The sequence below is a fragment of the Lissotriton helveticus genome, chromosome 2_1 (genome assembly GCF_964261635.1).
Source record: "Lissotriton helveticus chromosome 2_1, aLisHel1.1, whole genome shotgun sequence".
Taxonomy (NCBI): Eukaryota; Metazoa; Chordata; class Amphibia; order Caudata; family Salamandridae; genus Lissotriton; species Lissotriton helveticus.
This window is the reverse complement of record NC_136059.1, coordinates 62,757,847-62,780,021: the sequence shown is the minus strand read 5'-3', so window position 1 is coordinate 62,780,021 and position 22,175 is coordinate 62,757,847. Positions and strand designations below refer to the sequence as shown.

General features: G+C 42.4%; 1 protein-coding gene across 2 annotated transcripts in view; it reads right to left on the bottom strand.

Moving 5' to 3' along the window:
- LOC144817708 (long-chain-fatty-acid--CoA ligase ACSBG2-like) overlaps positions 1–22,175 on the bottom strand; it is a 254,229-nt gene that overhangs the window by 130,079 nt on the left and 101,975 nt on the right. For both annotated transcript variants that reach the window (XM_078674470.1, XM_078674469.1), the window contains exon 4: positions 1,292–1,372. In XM_078674470.1, the coding sequence (XP_078530596.1) occupies positions 1,292–1,372 (81 nt within the window). The remainder of the gene's footprint in view (positions 1–1,291; positions 1,373–22,175) is intronic.

The window sequence follows — 22,175 nt, the reverse complement described above, 5'->3', positions numbered from 1 at the left end:
TTAGTACTAGGTTTACGACCTCTTAAAAGTTCAAATGGACTGACTAAGGTCACAGAGTTGGGAGATGTTCTGTACACCAAAACATGGACTGCAACGCATTGCGCCACGTCAGACCTCCTGTCACTGAGAGTTGAATGGCCTCTTTCACAACACGGTTAAATCGCTCAATTTGACCATTGGCCAAACTTTTCAAAGAAATATTCAATTTCTTTAATGACAAATTAGGGTCCAATATCAGTAACAACCACTTTGGGGATCCCTTCTCTACAAAAGATATTGTCTAAAAACTCTATAATATTCTGTGAAGTGACATCCTTAACCATTTTAACTTCTGGCCCATTTGAATAGTAATCGATCAAGGCAATGCCAAAAGCTTCATGTTTGGGTAGTACACAAAATGGCCCAATAATGTCTAGACAAAGTTTTCAACATGGAGCTTATGGAAAATCTACAGGATGGGGTTGAGGGAGTAAAGCTGGGGCTGATTTGTCACTATTAGCACATTTTGCACACTTATGCACAAAATGATCAACAAAAAAGTCGATACTGGGCCACCAGAAGGATTCCCTAAAGTGTCTTCTTGTGAAGGAGATGCCTAAATGACCTTTGTAAGGAATTGCAACAATAATGTTTCTTAATGAGTAGGGAGGGATACATTTGTCACCTCTTATGACTATGTCATTCTCAACAGCCAACTCATCATGTACTTTAAAGTAGCTCATCATGCCACCTGATAATGTCCTTTGCTCCAGCCAACCTTGCAATATTTATTTTTTGACACTATTTAACTCTACATCTTTACCCATTTCTTGTAACCAAATATCTTCACGTAAGTTTGCTTGCTCGCCACACACCTGATTGACATCATGTGGAGTGAAATCCACCTCACATTCTTTCTCCTCAATTCCTTTCAAGGTAGTTACAAGGGAAGGCAATCTAGACATGCAATCAGTGTGTATGTTTGCCTTACCTTGCACGTATTCTATTTGGTACTGAAACGATTGCATCCTAGATCAGAGATGCGTGAAGAATTGTCTGGGGCAGACCCATTGATACTCCGTAGCTTGGCATATAGTAATGCTTCTATCCACTAGAGTAACAAAACTTGAGATGCCCCCCTCCAAACTACATCAAGGGGCTCACCTCTGGAGTCAGGCAGGAGTGCTCAGGTCAGTGTATTGTGCTGAGGAGGCCCCTTGGAGCCCAAGGCCCTCTGCTGCGGGGGCTGCGTGGGCCTATGTGATGCCACTGTTTCTATAATGAAACTCTTCTAAGTCATAGTGTTTCTTACCGCAAACAGGTTTGGTCTCCTTATCTGGAGAACACCACGGTATTGTACAACAGCCTTGAGATGGGGGAGCTGGTCCTCAATCTAAAGAAAACACATAAGAAAAAGTCAAAGACTACCCAATACGGTACATTTTAAAGTAAAAGCATCAAAGCATTCATCTGCAGCTCAACATCCCCATGTCATTCATTACACATTTTTGCTACAGTTTTCTACAACACACCTTTGTGGATTTGCATTTCTTTGGGGTATTACTATATATAGCTAATGGCCACCTCAAATAATTTTGTCCATAACATTACAATATGTAAGGGGTGGAAAACAAATCTTGGACAAATTGAGTCATATGTAGTCCCCAAATTTGAAGCAGTTGATTTTGACCACAAATCTGCCCTCTTCTCATCTTTGTATATAACTTTTTAATCTTGTGCTTGAAGCACATCCCTTGTTCTTTTTTAACAACGAGTGACATTAAGAGTGTGCTTGCACAGTGTAGTGTGAAATGACAAAATGAATGTCCTTAATGCGACTTCCAATACCCTCCTCAATCAATGCAATTGTACATCTCTTTAAACACTCCTATCTTAATCCATTACTCTGGTTTTAGAAATAGGTCTGCAGACATATTATATTTAATAGTGCTTCACATATTCATTCGCTTTTTGCGATTCCAATGCACTTCTGCATGCATTACATAATCACACTAGTAAGAGACACATGAGACATATTTCACTGCCACTCTGATATGTTTAGGTACTACAACTGGAGTGTGTAAAACATTGGATCACTATTTGGGATGGGAGACTGCCAACCACAAGTATTAATCACAACTCTTGTCAAGCTGAACCCACAACTTCACTAAATTATCCTCAACTCAATGCCCTGGTAACTATAGCATAGAAGAGACAGGCTTAACTTAGGCCAATGTGTGAAGTATTTATGCATTGCCAAAACAATAATAAAATTAAAAAACAAACAATAAAAATCCCAAACTGAATTAGAAATATAGAGTAAAATGTAATGACTAAAATGACACCCAAAATGCAAAACTCCATTAAGGTATTATTATATTATATTTATATTTATAGAGCACGGAGCTACCCGGAGGTTTCCCGGCGCTAAGGACAGGATGAGGGAGGGCACAGCAAAAGAGACTTTGGGCCTGGGAAGAATAGCCTATTGGTTAAACAACCATGTTTTTAGATTCATGCGGAATTTGAGGTAACAGGGTTCTGTGCGAAGGTGGAGGGGGAGAGAATTCCAGAGGGAGGGCGCTAGATATGAGAAAGAACGTCCACCCATTCTAGCTCGATTAATCCTGGGTACCTGAAACTTGTGCTGGTTTGAGGACCGAAGGACACGTGAAGGGCAGTATTGGTGGACTAGGGTTCTAAGATAGGGTGGTGCCTTGCCTGATTTGATTCTGTGCATATAGCACATGGCTTTGAATTTTGTGCGGCTTTCAATTCGGAGCCAGTGAAGGTTGCTTAAAGAGGTGGAAGTGGAGGATTTGTTAGGCAGTTTGCAAAATAGCCTAACCGCTATGTTTTGTACCATCTGAAGTTTCCTCGTTACTTCCTTGCAGGCACCAGTGACATGAATTTGTAACATTTTAAGTGACAAGTGCAGCAAAAAGTAACCTTAGTAGTCAATGGGTGTCCAAAAATGGGGAATTAGGCATGATTTCAAGTTGACCTCAATAGAGCCAAGGTCACCTACACTAACCAGGTGTGGCCCAGTTGGACATTTTAATTTGGGACTTGAATTATTTTCTCTCAAAGTCAAAATCATCCAGCAGGCAAGCAGGCACGTTCTATGTGAGCAAGGCTTCATAAAGTTGACCAGCACTAACTAGGCAGGTTCCACTGAAGCCGTTGGATTTGGCAGGAAAAGCTGAAGGTGAGAGAAATTAAATTTTGTGTTCAGGTAGTTCCCTCACTGATCTGATACTTTTTGTTGTTTTACCTGGTCAAGATTTTTACTCACTGGATTAAGTCCCTTTTTTGGGTCTTGAAATAAATCCTTTGGCAGAACAAAGCTTCTGCTGTATCTGAGGTTGAATTCTACAAAGCCTGATTCCTTTTCACTGAGGGTTCGCTCTACTGGATTTGCTGCGGCAGAGAATCAGCTTATTCCAGCCAGGGGCTGGATGCTTTGCCCTGGTCCATCATAGATCTGGAAGTCCCAGGTTTTCAGAAGTAGGAGTAAATGTCCAGTTAGACACAGCCAAGGGTCCCATGACCCCAGTAACAGCATTCACGGTAAAGAATCATTCCAGCAGAGGATACCTGCAGGGTTCAGGTCGGGACCAGATGTGACATGTCAACTGAGAACCTAAGGAAAAGGCCTTTTGCAACTTTTGGTAGTCCTGTAGCCACACATGAGGGCAGCCAACAGACCCTTGGAGTCCATGTCCATGTCTTTGTCTTGGGTATAAGAGAGAGCATGTTGATTATTTTGGGTCTCCCCTTTGGTTACAGATAGCAGGTGTACTCCACTTCTGTTTTTCCTCAGGGTCTGAAAGTGCTCTGAAGATGGTGCCTTGGGATGCCATACCGACAGACCATGAACACAACATAGGCATCATCATGGACAGCAGCCAACTGACCATGAAACAACAAGTTGACACAGTCACCTCATTCTGCTTCCACACCCTTTGCATGCTCCGCAGAATCTTCATATGGATCCCAATCAACATCAAAAGACCGTCATGCAGGCCCTCATCACCAGCCACCTCGACTATGACTTTGCTCTTTATGTTAGAATTTCCACCCAGCTCCTCAGAAGACCTCCCCAAATGGACCTATATCACGTCCACCTCAGAAACCTCCACTGGTTCCCTATCCATAAGAAATGCCAGCTCAAGATCATCATGCACATCTAGAAAGCTCCACATGATCAAGGACCATCTTACATCAACAATCGACTGAACTTCCATCGGCCCACAAGACACCTGCGCTCCTCCTCTCTCTCCCTCACACACATCCCCTGCACCTGTCGCAGCCGCAGCGGGGGACGCTCATTTTCTTACGTCGCCACCAAGACCTGAACACAACCTGCTCATCCAACTCCGAACAGCACCCTCTTTAGTGGACTTCAGAATGAAATTCAAGACCTGGCTTTTCTACAGAGACACAGTGGTATTCAAACAAAATATCGGAAAAAAATATTGAGCAGCAGAAATATTAAGTTTGAAATACTGTGATGCACAAATATTGGGTGCAAAAATATTCTGGACAATAATATCGATAATAAAGTAAGCAATATCGATGTTAAAAATATTTATGTTGTTAATAGTGATGTTAAAAATATCCATGTTGTTAACAGGGTTTACAAAAATATAATTAACAAAATAACAATATAATTTTTTAATAATTGTTATGTATTTAAGTATATATTTTAATTGAATATGTTATAAATTGTTTGTGAATTAGTGTTAATGTCTTTTAATATAGTTAGCTCATTTTTAGTTGTTTTTAAATTTAATTTAATAGTTTATTTGTAGTTTTAGTGTCGTAGCAGGTTGTAGGGTTTATAGGGGTATAGAGTGGGAAGCGAATGAATTCTAATTAATAATTAATTATTAATTCATATTAAAAATGTAATTGATAACACATTATGTTGTAAGTGCAATATTTTTTTTTATTACGTTAAGTTTTAGGTGTGGGATGTGGGGTATAAAGGGTTATAGAGTGGGAAGTAATTTAACTATGGGGAGAGGATGTGGCCTAACAGCTGGAGCGGTTAACCTCAAAGCAGGTGACCTGGGTTCGAGTCTCGACAGGGGTGCTCAACCTCCTGTAATTCTGGGCAAATCACTTAATCTCTTAAAAATAATGTGTCCATCTATAACTCACCTGGTACTCATGGAAAAGTGTGAATAATTACACTTATGAATGATCTTCAAAAAAACTTTTTTGTTTGAACAATTATTGTTGAAAACTTTGGAGCTGAAGCATCAGCAAAAACTTGTGCTCAGGGTGGCAACCATACTATTCTAGTATTGCTGCCACGAGATTTATTAAGCACGTTCCAGGCGGGGAACGATACCCTGGTTGCACAGAGAACCATTTAAACGTTGGATAAAGCGGTGCACTATCCCACATTATTAAGCCTTCTTAAACTCATTTAAAGTGCTCTGATACCTTTGGGTCTAGTTTATGCTATATAATACTCTCTAGAAAAACTATGATTATTTAATAATAATTATTTTACTATTATTAATCATTTAATTGATGATCAACTATGCACATTTTGTAATTAATTATGTTTGTATTTATATGTTTGGTGTTGGTTGTTTGTTTTTGCATGGGTAAAAGGTTAGAAGGAAATTAATTATAGTTAAGTATTAATACCTTTTTAATTGATAATTAATTTGTTGTCATTTGTCTAATAAGAACATGTTTCAAGTTATATATGAGGTGTGGGATTTTTTGTTTCTAGGGGAAAAGGGTGGGAAGTTTCTTAAATATAATTAATTTCTTATTAGTTAATTGTTATTAAGTGTTTAATTGATAATTAATTAGGTAAATGATCTAATTACGTTGTTTTTAATATATATTGAGTGCGTGTTGTTAGGTTTCTAGGGATAAAGGATGTAGCATTAATTAAATATAACTTTTATTATTAGTTAATTATTATTAATTGTTAATTTATAATTAATTTGGTAACATTTGTAATTATTATGATTTCAAGATATATTTTAGGTTTGTGTTTTTAAATATGTAGAGGTATGAGGTATAATAATAAAATGTTACTTATTATGTTATGTTTTAATTATGTTATGCTTTTTAATTGTAAATAACATTATATTTGTTGTTTGTTACAATTGTAAAAATAAAGTATAATATTTTGATTATATTATTATTATTTGTTTTAATCTGAAATATTTATTAAACACAATAATAAATATGTAATGTTTTTCATAGTAAAATATATTTATATATTAAAATTTAAATCTTTATATCTGTTGTTATTTAATGTAGTTGTTAAAACATTCAACTTGTTTGAAGTGAATTACTCTCTCTCTAGTTTTGCACAGACTGGAGTCAGATTAGTAAATATTATCCCTCTGCAATCCATACTTTCCCTACTGTTGCACTAACCGGAGTGGGAATAGTACATTTTACCTCTTTGCAATCCTACACTTTCCCTACTGTTGCAGTGACTGGAGTGAGAATAGCACATTTTACCCCTCCTGAGTCCAACTCTTTCCTTACTGTTGCATTGACTGGAGTGGGAATAATACATTTTAACCCTCTTGAGTTCAATGATTTCCCTACTGTTGCAGAAATTGGAGTGGGAATAGCATATGGATTATTCCTAAAATTGTACAGTTTTGTTTATTTTGTTTAAGTTTATAGTAATGATTTTATTGTATATTTTGGATTGTATAATTTTATTTATTAATGCTTATAATATGCAATATATTTTTAGTAATATATATAAGTATATATATGTATATATATATTCACTGAAAAACCATAGGTTATAGACCATATATAGTTAGGAATTTGCATTTACAAAACCTTGAAAATTCACTGAAAAAAACCATAGGTTAGAGACCATATATAGCTGGACATTTTATTGATATAAAACCAATGAAATTCCATATATAGTTAGTTGCACTAACTATATATCGCGCACCCGCAATCCACTGCTAATGATGTCACATCTTACATCATTCATGACATGGTCAGTGACATCACTGATGACATCACTGATGACATCTCAAATGACATCACTGATGACATCACTGATGACATCATCCAGTGACTGTGTGTTTCTGTAAAGTTTAAATATGTTTTACATTTCGAAGAATGAGTGGATGTATAAGTGTCTGAATGAAGGTTTTAGTAGGTGCGTGATTGACTCTATGAGTGAGTGATTAAATGTGTCTTACTGAATGCATGGGTTAGTGACTAAACTGTCTGAAAGTGTGCATCAGTATGTCTGTTGTTGTGCAAGCTGCTGAATGTGTTGATCAGTAGCTATATGAGTGGCTATATGGGTTATTGATTGGTTGCCCAAGTATTTGTATGGGAGACTGAGTGTGTGTGTGGCTGGCTGGGAGGTGTGTGACTCTGTGCAGATCAATGTGTACTTGTATCAGTGATTGTATAGGAGAGTAAGTATGTGTTAGTATATGTTTGAAAATGTAAGGTGTTCTATGTTTAACTGTATAGATGAGAAAATGGAAGTGTGATTGATTCTTTACAGGACTGACTAGGTGTGTGAGTAACTCCATGGATGAGTGGCAGAGTGTGAGTGTCTGTATAGGTGTATGAGTGCATATGATAGTGTTGTAAAGATGCGTGATTGTATGTATGAATAATTGTATGGGTGAATGAGTGAATGTAGACGTAGGAATCAGTGAGTGCGTATGTAGTAACTAGTATTGGTGTGTCAATGGTTTCAAAAATTATACTCTGTATTTAACACTGGGTGTAACAGAGGTTATATTAGAGTGTGAGGCGATGCATTGTATTATCACATGAAGTATATCATCAGTGGTGTGATCATTGATGTCAAATGAGATGTCATCAGTGATGTCATCAGTGATGTCTTTTGAGATGTCATCAGTGATGTCATCAGTGATGTCACTGACCATGTCATGAATGATGTAATATGTGACATCATCAGCAGTGGATTGCGGGTGCGCGATATATAGTTAGTGCAACTAACTATATATGGAATTTCATTGGTTTTATATCAATAAAATGTCCAGCGCTATATGGTCTCTAACCTATGGTTTTTTCAGTGAATTTTCAAGGTTTTGTAAATGCAAATTCCTAACTATATATGGTCTATAACCTATGTTTTTTTCAGTGAATTTCATTGGTTTTTTAAAAGCTAATATCTATAGCTGTAAAATATATTCTTTATTACGTGACGTATCATGTAGCCACGTGAGACGCCTCATGACGCGTCGCATAACCGTGACGTATCGGCTCTGCAGCGCAAACAAAACCCGTAACGTAAGCACGTCGGAGCACGCTTACAGATATATATATTTTTTTTAACCTTAATTAGACAAAATCCACACGTGCACATATCTTGAGGCCTTGCAAAGGCACATCAAACAAACAGTCCCTACAATTTTGCCAAGTTTGGTGGAAATCTATTCCCTTAAATTTTTTGGGTTTTCCCCTTGTTACGCTTACCGGGACGCTACCCGCTACGCGAACCGGATGCTCCAAAAACACAAGATGGCGGACTCCCGTTAAGCTGCCGGTTAGCTGCCCGGTTCGCGTACCGGGAAGCGCCTCTACCGCGAAAAAAACGCAAACATTTTTTCTTTTTTTTTTTGCCACGCGGGGCACTTTAATAGCCCCCTCATCAATCCTAGGGGGTCAGGAGGGGTCTACCTTGCCCCCTTTCCTTCATTTCCCCCTTCGTTTTTCACCAGATCTTGTCTCGCGATCCTACCGAGAGACAAGATGGCGGCCGCTCCGGACTGTTTAGAATGTTGACAGACACCGGAGAGCCAATCAGCTTTGCTTCGCGAAGTTCCGTTACGCGTCCGGTACGCGAAGCGGGGCGCTAACCGGAGCGCTGTCACAGATATATATATTTTTTAAAACGTTAATTTCTCAAAATCCACTGGAGCACATATATTGAGACATAGCAAAGGCACGTCAGGCAAACCAAATCTACAATTTTGCCAAGTTTCGTGTAAATCCATTCAGCCGTTCGAGCTAAAAGTGAGTCCAACCGCCCTATGGAAAAATGAATGGGAAAAACGCGTTTTGGGACCCCCCTTTTTTCTCGGCCCCCCTTGACGAAACCCCCCCAAATTTTCAGGGGCTGCTCAGAAACAAAATGTGCCATTTTCCTGAAAATGTCAGCCAATTCCGTCCACAAACGCCAAAGTTATTCGACATAGAATTTTCAAAAAAATACTAACTATATATATATATTCACTGAAAAAAACACAGGTTTCAGGGACGTTATAGTTAGTTGGACATTTTACTCGTACAAAACCAGAGAAAATTGGCTGTAATAGTTAGTTGAGCTAACTACAACTCACGACCCTGCAATGCACTGCTGATGATGTCACATACCACATCATTCATGACATGGTCAGTGACATCACTGATGACATCACTGATGACATCTCAAATAACATCACTGATGACATCACTGATGACATTATCCACGGACTGTGTGTTTCTGTTAGGTTTACATATGTTTTATATATGTATATGCCAAGGTGTATTGAAGAATGAGTGGGTGAATAAGTGTCTGAATGGATGATTTACAGGGTGCGTGACTGACTGTATAAGTAAGTGTTTAAACATGTCTTACTGAATGCATGGGTTAGTGGCTGAACTGTGCAAAAACAATGCCTCACTCAAACCCAACACTCCAACCTCTCTCCCCCATCTTCACCATCCTGCTACTCCCCCTCCAATGCCCACAACACATCCCTTTAATTCACGCCAAACACAAGGTTTGTTCAAGAGGACACACTACAACCCTTCACCAGTCTCCCCCTCCCCCAATTCCCCCAACTAGTTACCAATGACTCCGGAGCACAGAAAATAGCCCCAAACTCTCCTCCTAATTTAAAACCAGTGAAACCGCCACTTAATTCACAAATTAACCTGTCACAACCCGCCCCCACGGCTTCCGTCAACAACTTCACAGATACTAGAAACACAGGGAGCCCCACCCACACAGATAAGCTCTCCTTGAATACAACTAAGTACCCCCCATGCACAGAAGGCCAGTCACGGGACACACCGAGCCCAAAGTCCCCCCCTTCCTCCATGAGTACAGCCGAAAGAGTAGCACGACTGGAATACCAGTTAGAAATAGTTATACAGGGTATTAATAACATTTATCTAACCACACCTCTTCCACCTCCCAACACCCACCCCTCACACACTTAGTCACGCCCAAAAACATACTTGCCTCCAAAAGGCGCTATGACCCAGATAGATGACAACCCCCCTTAAAACCCTACCAGATAGGCCCAAAAGGACCAGTGCTGCAATGTCCATGCAAGAGGCGAGGAATCTCGCTGAATCCTATAAAGCAGCTCCTACTGCAACCGCTAGCTCTGTGATACAGGTAATCACTGGGAATGATCTTACCACACCGAGAACAGTAAGACCTCCAGCGCACCTCACCACTATTCCCATGGCTCCCCAAAGGAGAAGCTCAACAACAAGAAGGCGACCAACTGCATGCTCATAAACTGCAGATCTGCGATCAAACACGAATTTGCAGAAACCATCTTAACACACAACATAGACATCACGTTCATCACAGAAACCTGGTTGAACGAACCCTCACTCCCTATCTTTGATATGCTAGTACCACGGGGTTCTCAAGCATCAACAAGGACAGAAAAAAACAGTGAGGTGGGGGAACAGCAATCATACATAAAAGGAACATGTCTATAACAGAAACGGACTCCTTCAAATACAATACTTTGGAATACCTTACCGCCTCCATTAAGACGTCAGACAACAGAATGCTTCACTGTCACCTCCTCTACCATCCACTAGACAACACTCCCACATTTGGAGTAAGCATGGGTGAAAAATTCATTCTGCTCGCGGAATTTGTGATTTTTTGGCAATTTCGCAATCCGCGAATCACGCAAAATTGCCCAAACATCCGCAATTTGCGAGTTGGCGGATTTTTTTTCTTGTTCGCGCTTCAAAAATACAATCTCGCGCACGCGGTATTGACTTACCATGATTCTGCATTCGCTGATGAGTTTTCCTCCCTGTTCCCGTGTGCTGCGGGATTTTGGTAGCTGGGCGAGCGCCGCCGCGAATATGTCATTGCCACCCGCAACAGGAAATTGCGAACATGTCATTGCGACCCAAAACAGGAAAAAGGCATCGCGAGCAGGCTGGTTAAGTGGAAACAACATGTTCACGACCGTTGCGACCCCATGCACAAGTTCTCGTTCCCGAACTTGTAAAAAAATCTCGCAAACTCGCAAAAAAAAATTATTTTCACAAGCTTGGGGAATTTGGCGGATTTTTGCGAATCGCGATTACAAATTCGGGAGAATTCGCGTATCACCAATTCGCAAATTCCACCCATGCTTAATTTGGAGAACACTTGGCAGACCTATTCACTCACTGCTCACTATCAGACGCAAATTATATAATTCTAGGAGACCTAAATCTTCACTGGAACGACGCAAACAACCCTCTGATACAAACTCTAAATGAACTCCTTCACAATAACAATTTGATCCAACACTGCACTGAACAAACACACAACAAAGGCTCAATCCTGGATGCCATCATAGCTCACGAAGATGCTATCACCATCGGCTGTACCCTCCCTGTTGACTGGTCAGACCACCATCTCATTCTCTTTCATATCAATCAAAAGATACATCGACCGCATAGCACAAACGATCACTTTCACTGGACGAGGAACCTGAGACAAATACCCTTTGAAGAACTATAAAAAAGGCAAAATACACTTCCCCCCTCCACCGCAGATGACAGGTCAACAACAGTATTTACCTCACAATACAACGCGGCTATGACCGCCTTGCTGGACCAAATAGCCCCCTTGAAAATGGAAAATAACAAGACCCTAACATCAAGATCATGGTTCAGCACTGACCTTAACATGGAAAGAAGGCATCTAAGAGCTGCAGAAAGAATTTGACGCAATAATCCTTCAACAACCCACCTCGAGCAACTCAAAAATGAACGTAGGAACTATAAAAAGTACATCGTAAATGTAAAATCCACCTTCTTCTGTGGTGCGCTCAAAAATGCAAAAAATCGCCCCAAAGAACTATTCAACATCATTAGACAACAAACATCCAAACCACCATCATCTGCACTCCTGGCTTCCAAAGATCTTTGTACCAAATTTGCCAATTGCTTCAATGAAAAAATCACAAAGATCGAGCTCTCACTCAAGGATCACCTCCATCCTCCCAATGAAGACCCGCTACCCTACAAAGGTGACATGATTCCACTCAGACAATCCACAAAAAACTGGATAACATTCGAACCCATTAATGAAGCCGAACGTATTGAACTGACTACTGGATCCAAGCCTTCTTCTCACACTGAGGACCCCCTCCCTGCCAACTGGCTAAAAAACTCAAACTCTCCCTTGTCCCACGCTGGTCGGAGATTATTAATAGCTCCATGAAAACAGGAATCATGCCTGACTGCCCGAAAATCGGCCAGGTAACATCTTTACTGAAGAAATCAGGAGCTGACCCAAGTGATCTCAACAACTACAGGCCTGTCTCCAATCTTCCATTCCTAGCAAAACTACTAGAAAAATGTGTTCGCCGTCAACTCTCCCAGCACATGGACATCAACAATCTCCACCACCCCCACCAATCGGGCTTTAGAAAAGGATGCAGCACAGAGACTGCCATCCTAAATGTCATTGATGACATCCATAAATCACTGGACATGGATCGATGTTGTCTACTCATACTCCTCGACCTTTCAACAGCCTTTAATATGGTTGACCACAATCTACTCATCAACGTATTCAGAGAAAGTGTAGGAGCAGATGGGGTTAATGTTAATGTTATTTGTATTTATAGAGCGCAGACTGATAACCGGAGGTGTCCTGGCGCTATGAGAAGACCTACTGTGAGATGGACGCAGAGACATCCAGTTAATTAGAGAAAAGCCATGTTTTTGTGCCTTTCTAAAAGGCAAGAGGTTAGGTATATTTCTGATGTTTAGCGGTAGAAAGTTCCATGACTTAGCTGCATTGATCGTGAAACTTGTACCGCCCCAGTTAGCTTTTTGCACCCAAGGAATGCTGATAGTTTTTTGGTCGGCTGACTGTAGTATTCTCTTAGGCATATACCAGGTAAAAATTGATGGTCCAATACCATGAAGATCTTTAAATACCAGGCACAGAGACTTAAATTTAGTACGTTTACTGACTGTACGCCAGTGAAGTTGTTTTATTTTGGCTGAGATAGATTTGTATGAAGGTGTAGCTGTTATAAGTCTGGCTGCCGCATTTTGCAGCATCTGTAGCTTATTCATCTACCCTTTATGGACCGTAAGATATAGACTATTACAATAGTCTAGTCTAGACATTATAAGGGCGGAGACTACCATTTATTGTGCATCCTTCGGCAACAGGGGCATAAATTGTTTTGCTGGATCTAAGAATGTACGAGGTAGTAGAGTCAACATGGTTGATTTGATCCCTAAAACTAAATTTATCATCAAGATTCCTAGGTTCTTGACCTTTTTAATTGGCACAGGTAATGGTCCCATCTCATCTGGCCAACAGCTAGGGGTCCAAAAAGTGGGGTTATTTCCAAAAAGAACAACTTCTGTTTTACAGGAATTAAGCTTCAGACAGTTCTGGAACATCCAGTCTCCACAGCTTTCATACATTTCTGCAGTCTTCTTGCGGTTTCCTGTAGGTTCTCTGGTAGTAGTGTCACGACACTTTGGGAGTCATCAGCGTAGGACATTAGTGTAAACCCAAAGCTGTGAATTAGGCGAGCTAAAGATGACACATAAACATTGAAAAATGTTGGGCTCAATGATGAACCCTGCGGTACACCACAGGGTAGGGAGAAAGATTTAGCTTCAAATCCATCTAATGTCACTGTTTGGCTTCTGTCAGTGAGAAATGATTTGAGAAGCTTCTACGCAATGTTTTTGATCCCTAACTTGTCTAATCCATCCATCAACAACGTGTGATGGACTGTGTCGAAAGCCGCAGGCAGATCCATCATGATCAATACGGCTTTACCCCCTTGATCCAGAATACTTCTAATTTCTTCGGTGGACTTCAGAAGCACTGTTTCTGTACTATGGGCCTCTTTGAACCCATACTGGGTTGAGTCAAGGGCCTTCGATTCCTGCAAAAACTTGTTGATTTGGGAATTCAAATTACTTTCTATGAGTTTGGCAGGAAGTTGTAGCCTAGACATAGGTCTAAAGTTGTTGGGATCACTAGCATCCAAATTAGACTTTTTAAGGAGAGGCAGGATGGAAGCATGTTTCCATCCCTCTTGATAAATGTTGTTTATAACATAGGTCAATTGTATTGCAACAGGCCCAACTTCCATTTTTAAAATTGAGCATGGACAAGGATCGGTTGGGGAGCCTGATGTAACTTTTTCCAATAGTTTGTAAGTATCTTCTACCTCTAAACAAGAGAAAAGGTTGAGAATTGGCATATCAGGATTAGTAGCCTGCTGTCATTCAGTTAGACTGATACTGTTGCAAGACAAGGATTCTGAAAATGATAAAAAAAATACTGTTAACTTTGTCAAAGAAACTTTGAACAATTTTATTACAGAGCTCTTGACTGGCCACAATAGAAGGAGTCTGAGGATGAGCCAAAGAGTTTACTATTTTGAAAAGCTCTTTAGGGGAATTTTTAGCTGATGTAATTTTGTTGCTAAAGAATTCTTGTTTTGTATTTTTAAGTACTTGTTTGTATAGTGCCAGACCTGCTTTGTATTCCTTACAATTGGTCTTACAATGGTTCACCTCCTTCCTGCAAATCCGCTCCCAAAGAATAAAAATCAGGGACTTCACGCCCCACCTGCATCCCATAACGAGAGGTGTCTCCCAAGGTTCAGTTCTCTCACCCGTACTGTTCAACATCTGCATGGAGCCACTCACCATCATTCTCAAAAAAGGCAACATACCCTTCTACCTCAACGCCGATGACACCCATGTCTACTTCTAAACCTCCTCCATAGCGGTTACGCAGACTCAATGACACCCTAATTGAAGTCCAAAACTGGCTGTCCCAAAACCATCTGAAACTTAACCAGGACAAAATGGAAATCCTCCTGTAGGACTTGGCCCTTTTCCCCAGACATTTTTAGCTTTTTATTCCTTTAATTTAAGGTGACCCTTATTGTAACAAAAGGGAATAGGCCTTGTGTAGTGGGGATGCCCTGCGTAATGTTAAACTAAAGTTAAGGTGCAGGCGCCCTCTTCCCCTAACATGGCTGCCGCTGACCCCAGCTACTGCAGCGTGGTCTTTGTGGACGCATTCTAGTAGCCAGGAGCTGGCTGGAACCCTCCAAACAATGTATCAATACTAGCCTGCCAGCCTGCCCATAGCCAGAATGGTGGAACCTCCTGGAACTTTCTGGAACAGGTGAGGTGACACCAACTGCCACTGCCAACTGTCAACTGGCACTATATAAGAAAAGGGAGGGAAACTTTTCTGTCAGATTGAGGGAGCACAGACCTGGGGAAGAACCTACGCAGGAGTTTTAGGCAGTAGGGCCTAGTCAGGGACTTATGATACTGGGAGTGACAGGGCTTAAGTGCTGCCTTCCAAGTGTTGAGGAATCCTGAGCTAGCCCATTGACCTGGCCCGGCGGGAGGGGAACCCAGGGACCCTTTGAAGGGAACTGGCTGAGGAGATTTGATATCAGCCATCAACTCCAACCCCCCCCTTCAAGGAACCCAGAGACTGCTATTTACAAGGGCGCAAGAAACATAAAGCGCCAAGAAGAAACCAAACCACCACAGGACTATTGAGAAATCAACCAGGTATTGGCGCTGTGTCGCTTCCCCCGCTCCCTGACGCCACCTGGGACCCCTTTTGCTGGTTTGACACTGTTGTGTGGCCTGTCCTGTTGGTCCTACTGATCTGATTCCAACTTAAATGAACTGTCTGCTGGCTAAGCGCCCCTATTCCCTAGCGCTAGCATCCTGGACTACCCGTCCTGCCGGTGCTGTCTGAACTGTCTTATCTATGGGAAGGGCCCCTGCGAAGCGCTGTACCAGGGAAGCGCTATCGCCAGGACTGCCATATTCCCTTCCCCTACAACTGACACCAGAAATCAATTACGAGCGCTGTGAATGGGTCGCGCTGTGTACTTGATCCCTGAAACCCACTACCGGCGATGTTACTGCGAAGCGTTGTGAACCTGAGAGCTCCGCTGCTGCCTGGGGACCCTTGAGGTACTCAAGGGTCTGCATCAGCGAGGCGCTGTGTGCCCAGGATCTGAATTTGCTGCCTGGGGCTGTGTCAGAAAGCCTCCTGGGCCCAAGATCATTGCCCTAGTGTGAGCGCTGAGGCTGAGGAGAGCACTGTGAGGAAGAGCGCTGTTATGCCCCAGAACACCTCAGCCAGTGCGAGCGCTGTGGAAGTGTAGAGCGCTATGAGGAGAAATGCTGTGTGCAGGACTCACTGCTGCTGCCGCTGAGCTCCTGGGAGAAGAGACGCTGCGTTTCAGATCATCGCCGCGATCGTCTGTGCTTTTCCTGCCCCCGTTGTGTGTTCCGTTGCGGTGGTCCCCGGTGTCAGGAGAGGGCCGCCGGAATTTGTTAGGCTGCACTGGGCCTGACAGGACTTGAAGCCTGCCTCTCAGGTCCCGTGACGGGGCACCGCGTCACCCGCCGCGCCCCCGCCTTTGGTGCACAGCCATTGGCCGCTGCGGCCTAGTCCCTCCTGCACCACATTCATTCTGGTTCCCGGGCCGTGGAGGTTGCGGAAGGCCCGGGAACAGCCGGACATCATCGGGGAGGGCTCCGAGAGAGTCCGAGCCCCCACCTGCCGGTGCCAGCTCAGGAGGAGCCCATGAGCACCAGAGAGGCTGGAAGAGATCCCCTGGCCATGTGAGGCCTCCGGGAGGGCCGGAGCTTTTCCTACCCTGCCTCAAGCACCGCAAGGTCTCCCCGAGGAGCCGAAGATTGAGGTAACCCCAGGGAGGAGGGTGGAAGGCCGGAGAGGGCCCGAGTTCACCCTTCCCCTGGGGACAAGTCTGTTGTGGGTCCCGTAGGCCCTAATTAACCCCAAGTGGACCAGCTGAATCGGGGTAAGACCCTCGAGGGACTGCTGGGCGGCGAAAGTTGACCCCCACCTGGGGCAAAGGTCACTAACAGTTATTGCTAGGCCCTGATTAGAGAACTGTTTATTCCACCCAAGGAAAGGCTCATTCCTGCTACACGAAAATGCCTATGCTTGCTCGAAGAGAATAATTAAATGTTTGCCTTATGAACTGGGATGCTTATCTTCGCATAGCGAGATGTTGCCTGATCTCTAAAGGTTTACTGTTGACTAATGAAAGGGTTGGTTTTACCCTACTGAAATGTTCATGCCTGCTTAGTGTAGGTACCGAAATGTTGATCCCTAGGTAAGGAAATGCTATTCCTCCTTAAGGGGGATGAAAATAAATGCCCTGTTGCATACTATGATGAAATGCCCTATTGAAATACTTGGTACTGGCTAATTAAATGTTTAATCCTGCCTAGTGCAATGCCTATAGGAAGGCCCTCAGTTACTTAAGGACATGTCTAAAATTGCCTTACTGCCAGAGAGCTGTAATTCAGCCTAATGCCAGGTTGTGGAGATGCAATAGTTGGGCTCTGAGTTTTCCCCTGCCTAACTTTCCATGATCTGTTTACTGTTCCTTAATGAACTGGTTGCCTGATATACTGAGAAGGTTATTTTTACTTAAAGAAGGGTGGGCTTGCCGGATAATATGTTAGTTCTGTATAATGAGCTGTTGCCCAACCTTTGAGGAAATGTTTGATATGCATAGCCAAGTTTTATATGCTTAGGGAAATGCACATTTTCACACGTTGCCTGATTTTCCCGGAAGCTTTTATTCCTGCAGAGTGAAATACTTACTCCTACCTCCTGGAATGTTCACTGCTGTGTCAAGAAACATTATTTCTTGCCTGACAGAATTAATGAATTGTTCTATTGAAATGTTGTTCTTGCCAAATGAGCCTTTTACTCTTGGCTGAAAGCCTGGTTAATCTTCCTAAAGGGGGTCTAAGGAAAAGTTCACCCTTGCTTGGTGAAGGTTAAAGGGAAGCCCACAGTTATCCCCTGAGGTAGATGTTTAATGTGGCTAAAGGAATGTCTGCCTCTGCTGAATAAGTCAGTGTTATGCCCTGTTGGCTCCTGAATAAGGGAATGTTATTATCCCTGCCTGATTCCTCTAAAGTTATTCTGGCCGGAAGGAATGCTAGATTACCTGAAAAGGTGGTAGATCTTGCCTAGTGAACTGAGCCAGTGTTACCGGATGAAAGGTTGATGTATATCTAATGAAAAGTTCTTCTCTGCTGTTGAACTGCTTAATGCCCCAATCTAGGAAATGCTTAATCCTACTGGGAGTGATTCCTAAAGTGGTTATTCCTGATTAAGGAGATGGTTAATCCTACACAAGGGGATGTTTAATCTTAATGAAATGTTTTCTCCCACTTAGTGCTGCATTTACTGGAAGCCTACAGTTATTTATTTACATGTTTACTGCTGTGAAACACTCATCCTTGCTTAGTGAGAAGTGGGTAAAATGCCTGCAGAACCAATGAGATGCAATGTCATTTGGTTGTCTCCTTAATGTATTTCTTACAGGTGCTGGCAAGGAGCAAGGCTGAGGTCAGGCCTGTGGTTATCTATAATTAATATTATCTAATATTCAATATTTATCTGATATTTAATATTTATTAATCTGAGTATTTGTTACAAAGTGTTGAAACCTATGTATTCTGAAGGAAAACTAATGAGATATTGATACTGTAATTCTTGATTTCCCTTACTCTGCTCTATATAAAAGTTATCTAATTTTTATACAAACTTACTGGAGTGGTGTCAGTCATTGCGTGCCCATTTTACTGTCTCGGTGGTTGTGTGTGCTGTATGGTCACTTTACACATAAGCTTTCGGATGCCTACCCGCTCGTGCCATGCTACCCTCTGGGAACTGGTGACCCCCAGTTCCAACACCTCCTCATAGCTAACAAAGAACAGAACCCCTGAATCACGGAATGGATAAAGTCTATTGATGCTCTCAACTGCACTCTCATCCCAGACTCCATGCACTCACTGGGAATAACTGTAGACCCTAACCTTCACATGATCAAGCACATCAAAAACACCGCAAGATGTGCCTTCTTCAATTTAAAAGTAATAAACAAAATCAAACCCTTCATCCCTCCAAATGACCTGAAGCAAGTCACACAATCCCTATTGCTATCCAGACTAGACTACGGGAACGTCACCCTCACAGGCACGGCTAAGCTACACCTTGCTCCGCTTTGATCTACCTTAAATGCAGTTGCCAGAATGATGATGGGGGTAAAAAAATACAATCACATCTCCCCTGCTCTCAAAGAGCTCAACTGGCTCCCAGTAGAATTGCATAACAGCTTCAGGACTGCATGTCTCACCCACAAAGCTCCCCACACTGGCAAACCCTCCTATCTAGCCGCCAAACTCAGGCGTACCAACACTATGTTACTCATCCCCCCGAAAACCCGTAAACAAAAGACCTTATCTCGAGCTTTCTCTGGAAATGCACCCAGTATTTGGAATTCCAACCCTGTACATATCAGGACTAACAATTTACCGATCCAACATCAACTGAGGATCCAGCCACTACAATAAGACCAACTCCCTACAGCATCTTACTCTTATCCCGCTCATTACTCTCCCAGTCTATTATCACCTCCACTGCTATTCTGCATTCAAATGATATATGATTTATACAGAGGCAGGTGAGGTGCAGAAAGAAGCAAGTGCAGTGCAGAAAGAACGAACAGAGGTGCAGAAAGAGGTAAGAGAGGTGCACAAAGAGACAAGAGAGGTACAGAAAGAGGCAAGAGGGGTGCAGAAAGAAGGAAGGGAAGTGCAGAAAGAGGCAAGAGAATTGCTGAAAGAAACAACAAAGGTGTAGAAAAAAACGAGAGAAGTGCAGAAGGAGGCAAGTGAGGTGCAGAAAGGAGCAAGAGCAGTGCAGAAAGAACCAACGTAGGTGCAAAAAGAGGCAAGAGGGGTGCAGAAAAAGGTAGGAGGTATGCACAAAGAGGTAAGAGCAGTGCATAAAGAGGCAGGAGTATAGAAAGAAGGAAGAGAAGTGTGGAAAGAAATAACAGAGGTGCTGAAAGAGGCGCGAAGGGTGCAGAAAGAGCAAGGGAGGTACAGAAAGAGGCAACAGAGGTACAGAAAGAGGCAAGAGAGGTACAGAAACAGGCAAGAAAGGTGCAGAAAGAGGGAACAGGGGTGCAGAAAGAGGCAAGGGAGGTGCATAAAGAGAAAAAAGGGTGCTTAAACAGGCAAGTGAGGTGCAGAAAGGGACAAGAGATCTGCATAAAAAAGCAACAGAGGTGCTGAAAGAAGCAAGTGAGGTACAGAAAGAAGCAAGAGTGGTGCAGAAAGAGGCAATAGAAGTGCAGCAGGAAGCAACAGAGGTGCAGAAAGAAGCATGAGGGGTGCAGAAAGAGGCAAGAGAAGTTCTGAAAGAGGAAACAGAGGTACAAAAGAGGCAAGAGAGGTGGAGAAACAGGTGGGAAAGGTGCAGAAATAGGGAGCAGGGGTGTAGAAAGAGGCAAGAGAAGTACAGAAGGAAACAAGAGGGGTGCAGAAAGAGGCAAGAGAAATGCAGGAAGAAGCAACAGAGGTGCTGAAAGAGGCAAGAGGGGTGCAGAAATAGAAGCAAGAAATGCAGAAAGAAGTAAAAGAGGTGTTCAATTAGGTGAGAGGGATGCAGAAAGAGGCAAGAGCAGTTCAAAAAGAACCAAGAGGCATGCTGAAAGAAGCAACTGATGTGCAGAAGGAGGCACAAGAGGTGCATAAAGAAGGAAGAGAAGTGCTGAAACAAGCAACAGAGGTGCTGAAAGAGTCACAAAGTGTGCAGAAAAAGGCAGGAGAAGTGCAGAAAGAAGCAACAGAGGTACATAAATACGCTAGTGTGGAGCAGAAAGAGGGAAGAGAGTTGCACTAAGAGGAACGAGTGGTGCAGAAAGAGGCAAAAGGGGTGTAGAAAGAGGAAGAGAAGTGCAAAAACAGGCAAAAGAGGTGCAGAAAGAAGCAAGAGCAGTGCAGAAAGAATCAATAGTGGTGCAGGAGGCAAGAGGGTTGCAGAAAGAGGAAGGGTGTAGAAATTTACAAGAGAGATGCAGAAAGAAGCAAGAGCAGTGCAGTAAGAAACAACATAGGTCCGGAAGGAGGCAAGAGGGGTACAGAAACAGGCAAAAAAGTGCATAAGCAAGGAAAAGAGATGCGAAAAGAGGCAAGGGGGTTCAGAAAGAGGCAAAAGAGGTACAGAAAGAGTCAGGAGAGGTTACAAAGATGGAAGAAGGGTGCAGAAAGAGGCAAATGGGGTGTAGAAAGAAGCAAGGGAGGTATAGACAGAGGCAAGAGAAGTTCAGAAAAAAGCAACATACATACAGAAAGGGGGAAGAGGGGTGGAGAAAGAGGCAAGAGGGGTGCAGAAAGAAGTAAGAGTTGCAGAAAGAAACAATAGATGTGCAGAAAGAAGCAACAGATGTGCAGAATGAGGCAAAAGGGGTGCAGAAAGAGGTAAGAGTGGTACAGAAGGAGCCAAGAGAGGTGAAGAAAGAGGCAAATGAGGTGCAGAAAGAGGCAAGAGAGTTGCAGAAAGTAAAAGAGATGTACAGAAAAAGGCAAGAGAAGTTCAGTAAAAGAAAGAAATGTGCAGAATGAAGCAACAGAAATGCAGAAAGAGGCAAGAGAGTAAAAAAAAGAAATGTGCAGAAAGAAGCAATAGAAATGCAAAAACAGGCAATAGAGGTGCAGAAGGAAGCAAGAGTGGCTTGCACACCATTAGTACCAATTTTAACACCCACATTTAGCAATAAGTAACAGGTAACTATTCTAGGTTTGCAAAGGGCCTTCCATCATTCTGTAACACTGTCACTGCATTTTTGGTAACGTTTGAGCAGTTTGAGCTAGAAACAAGACTTTTTTTGTTCAAATCTGAAGATTAGTGAGCAGATGATGTATTATGTGGCTAATGCAGAAAATGTAAAATTATGCGAAAGTTGGTGCAGCCAAACAGTTGCATGATTCCAGTGGCCCAGCTCCTACCTCTGACTAGGTCCACAAGTGCTCCTCAGTGATTCCTTCTTTTTTTGTCTCACTAAGTTCATAGTTGAGCTTCTATGGAAATGAGGAAGACT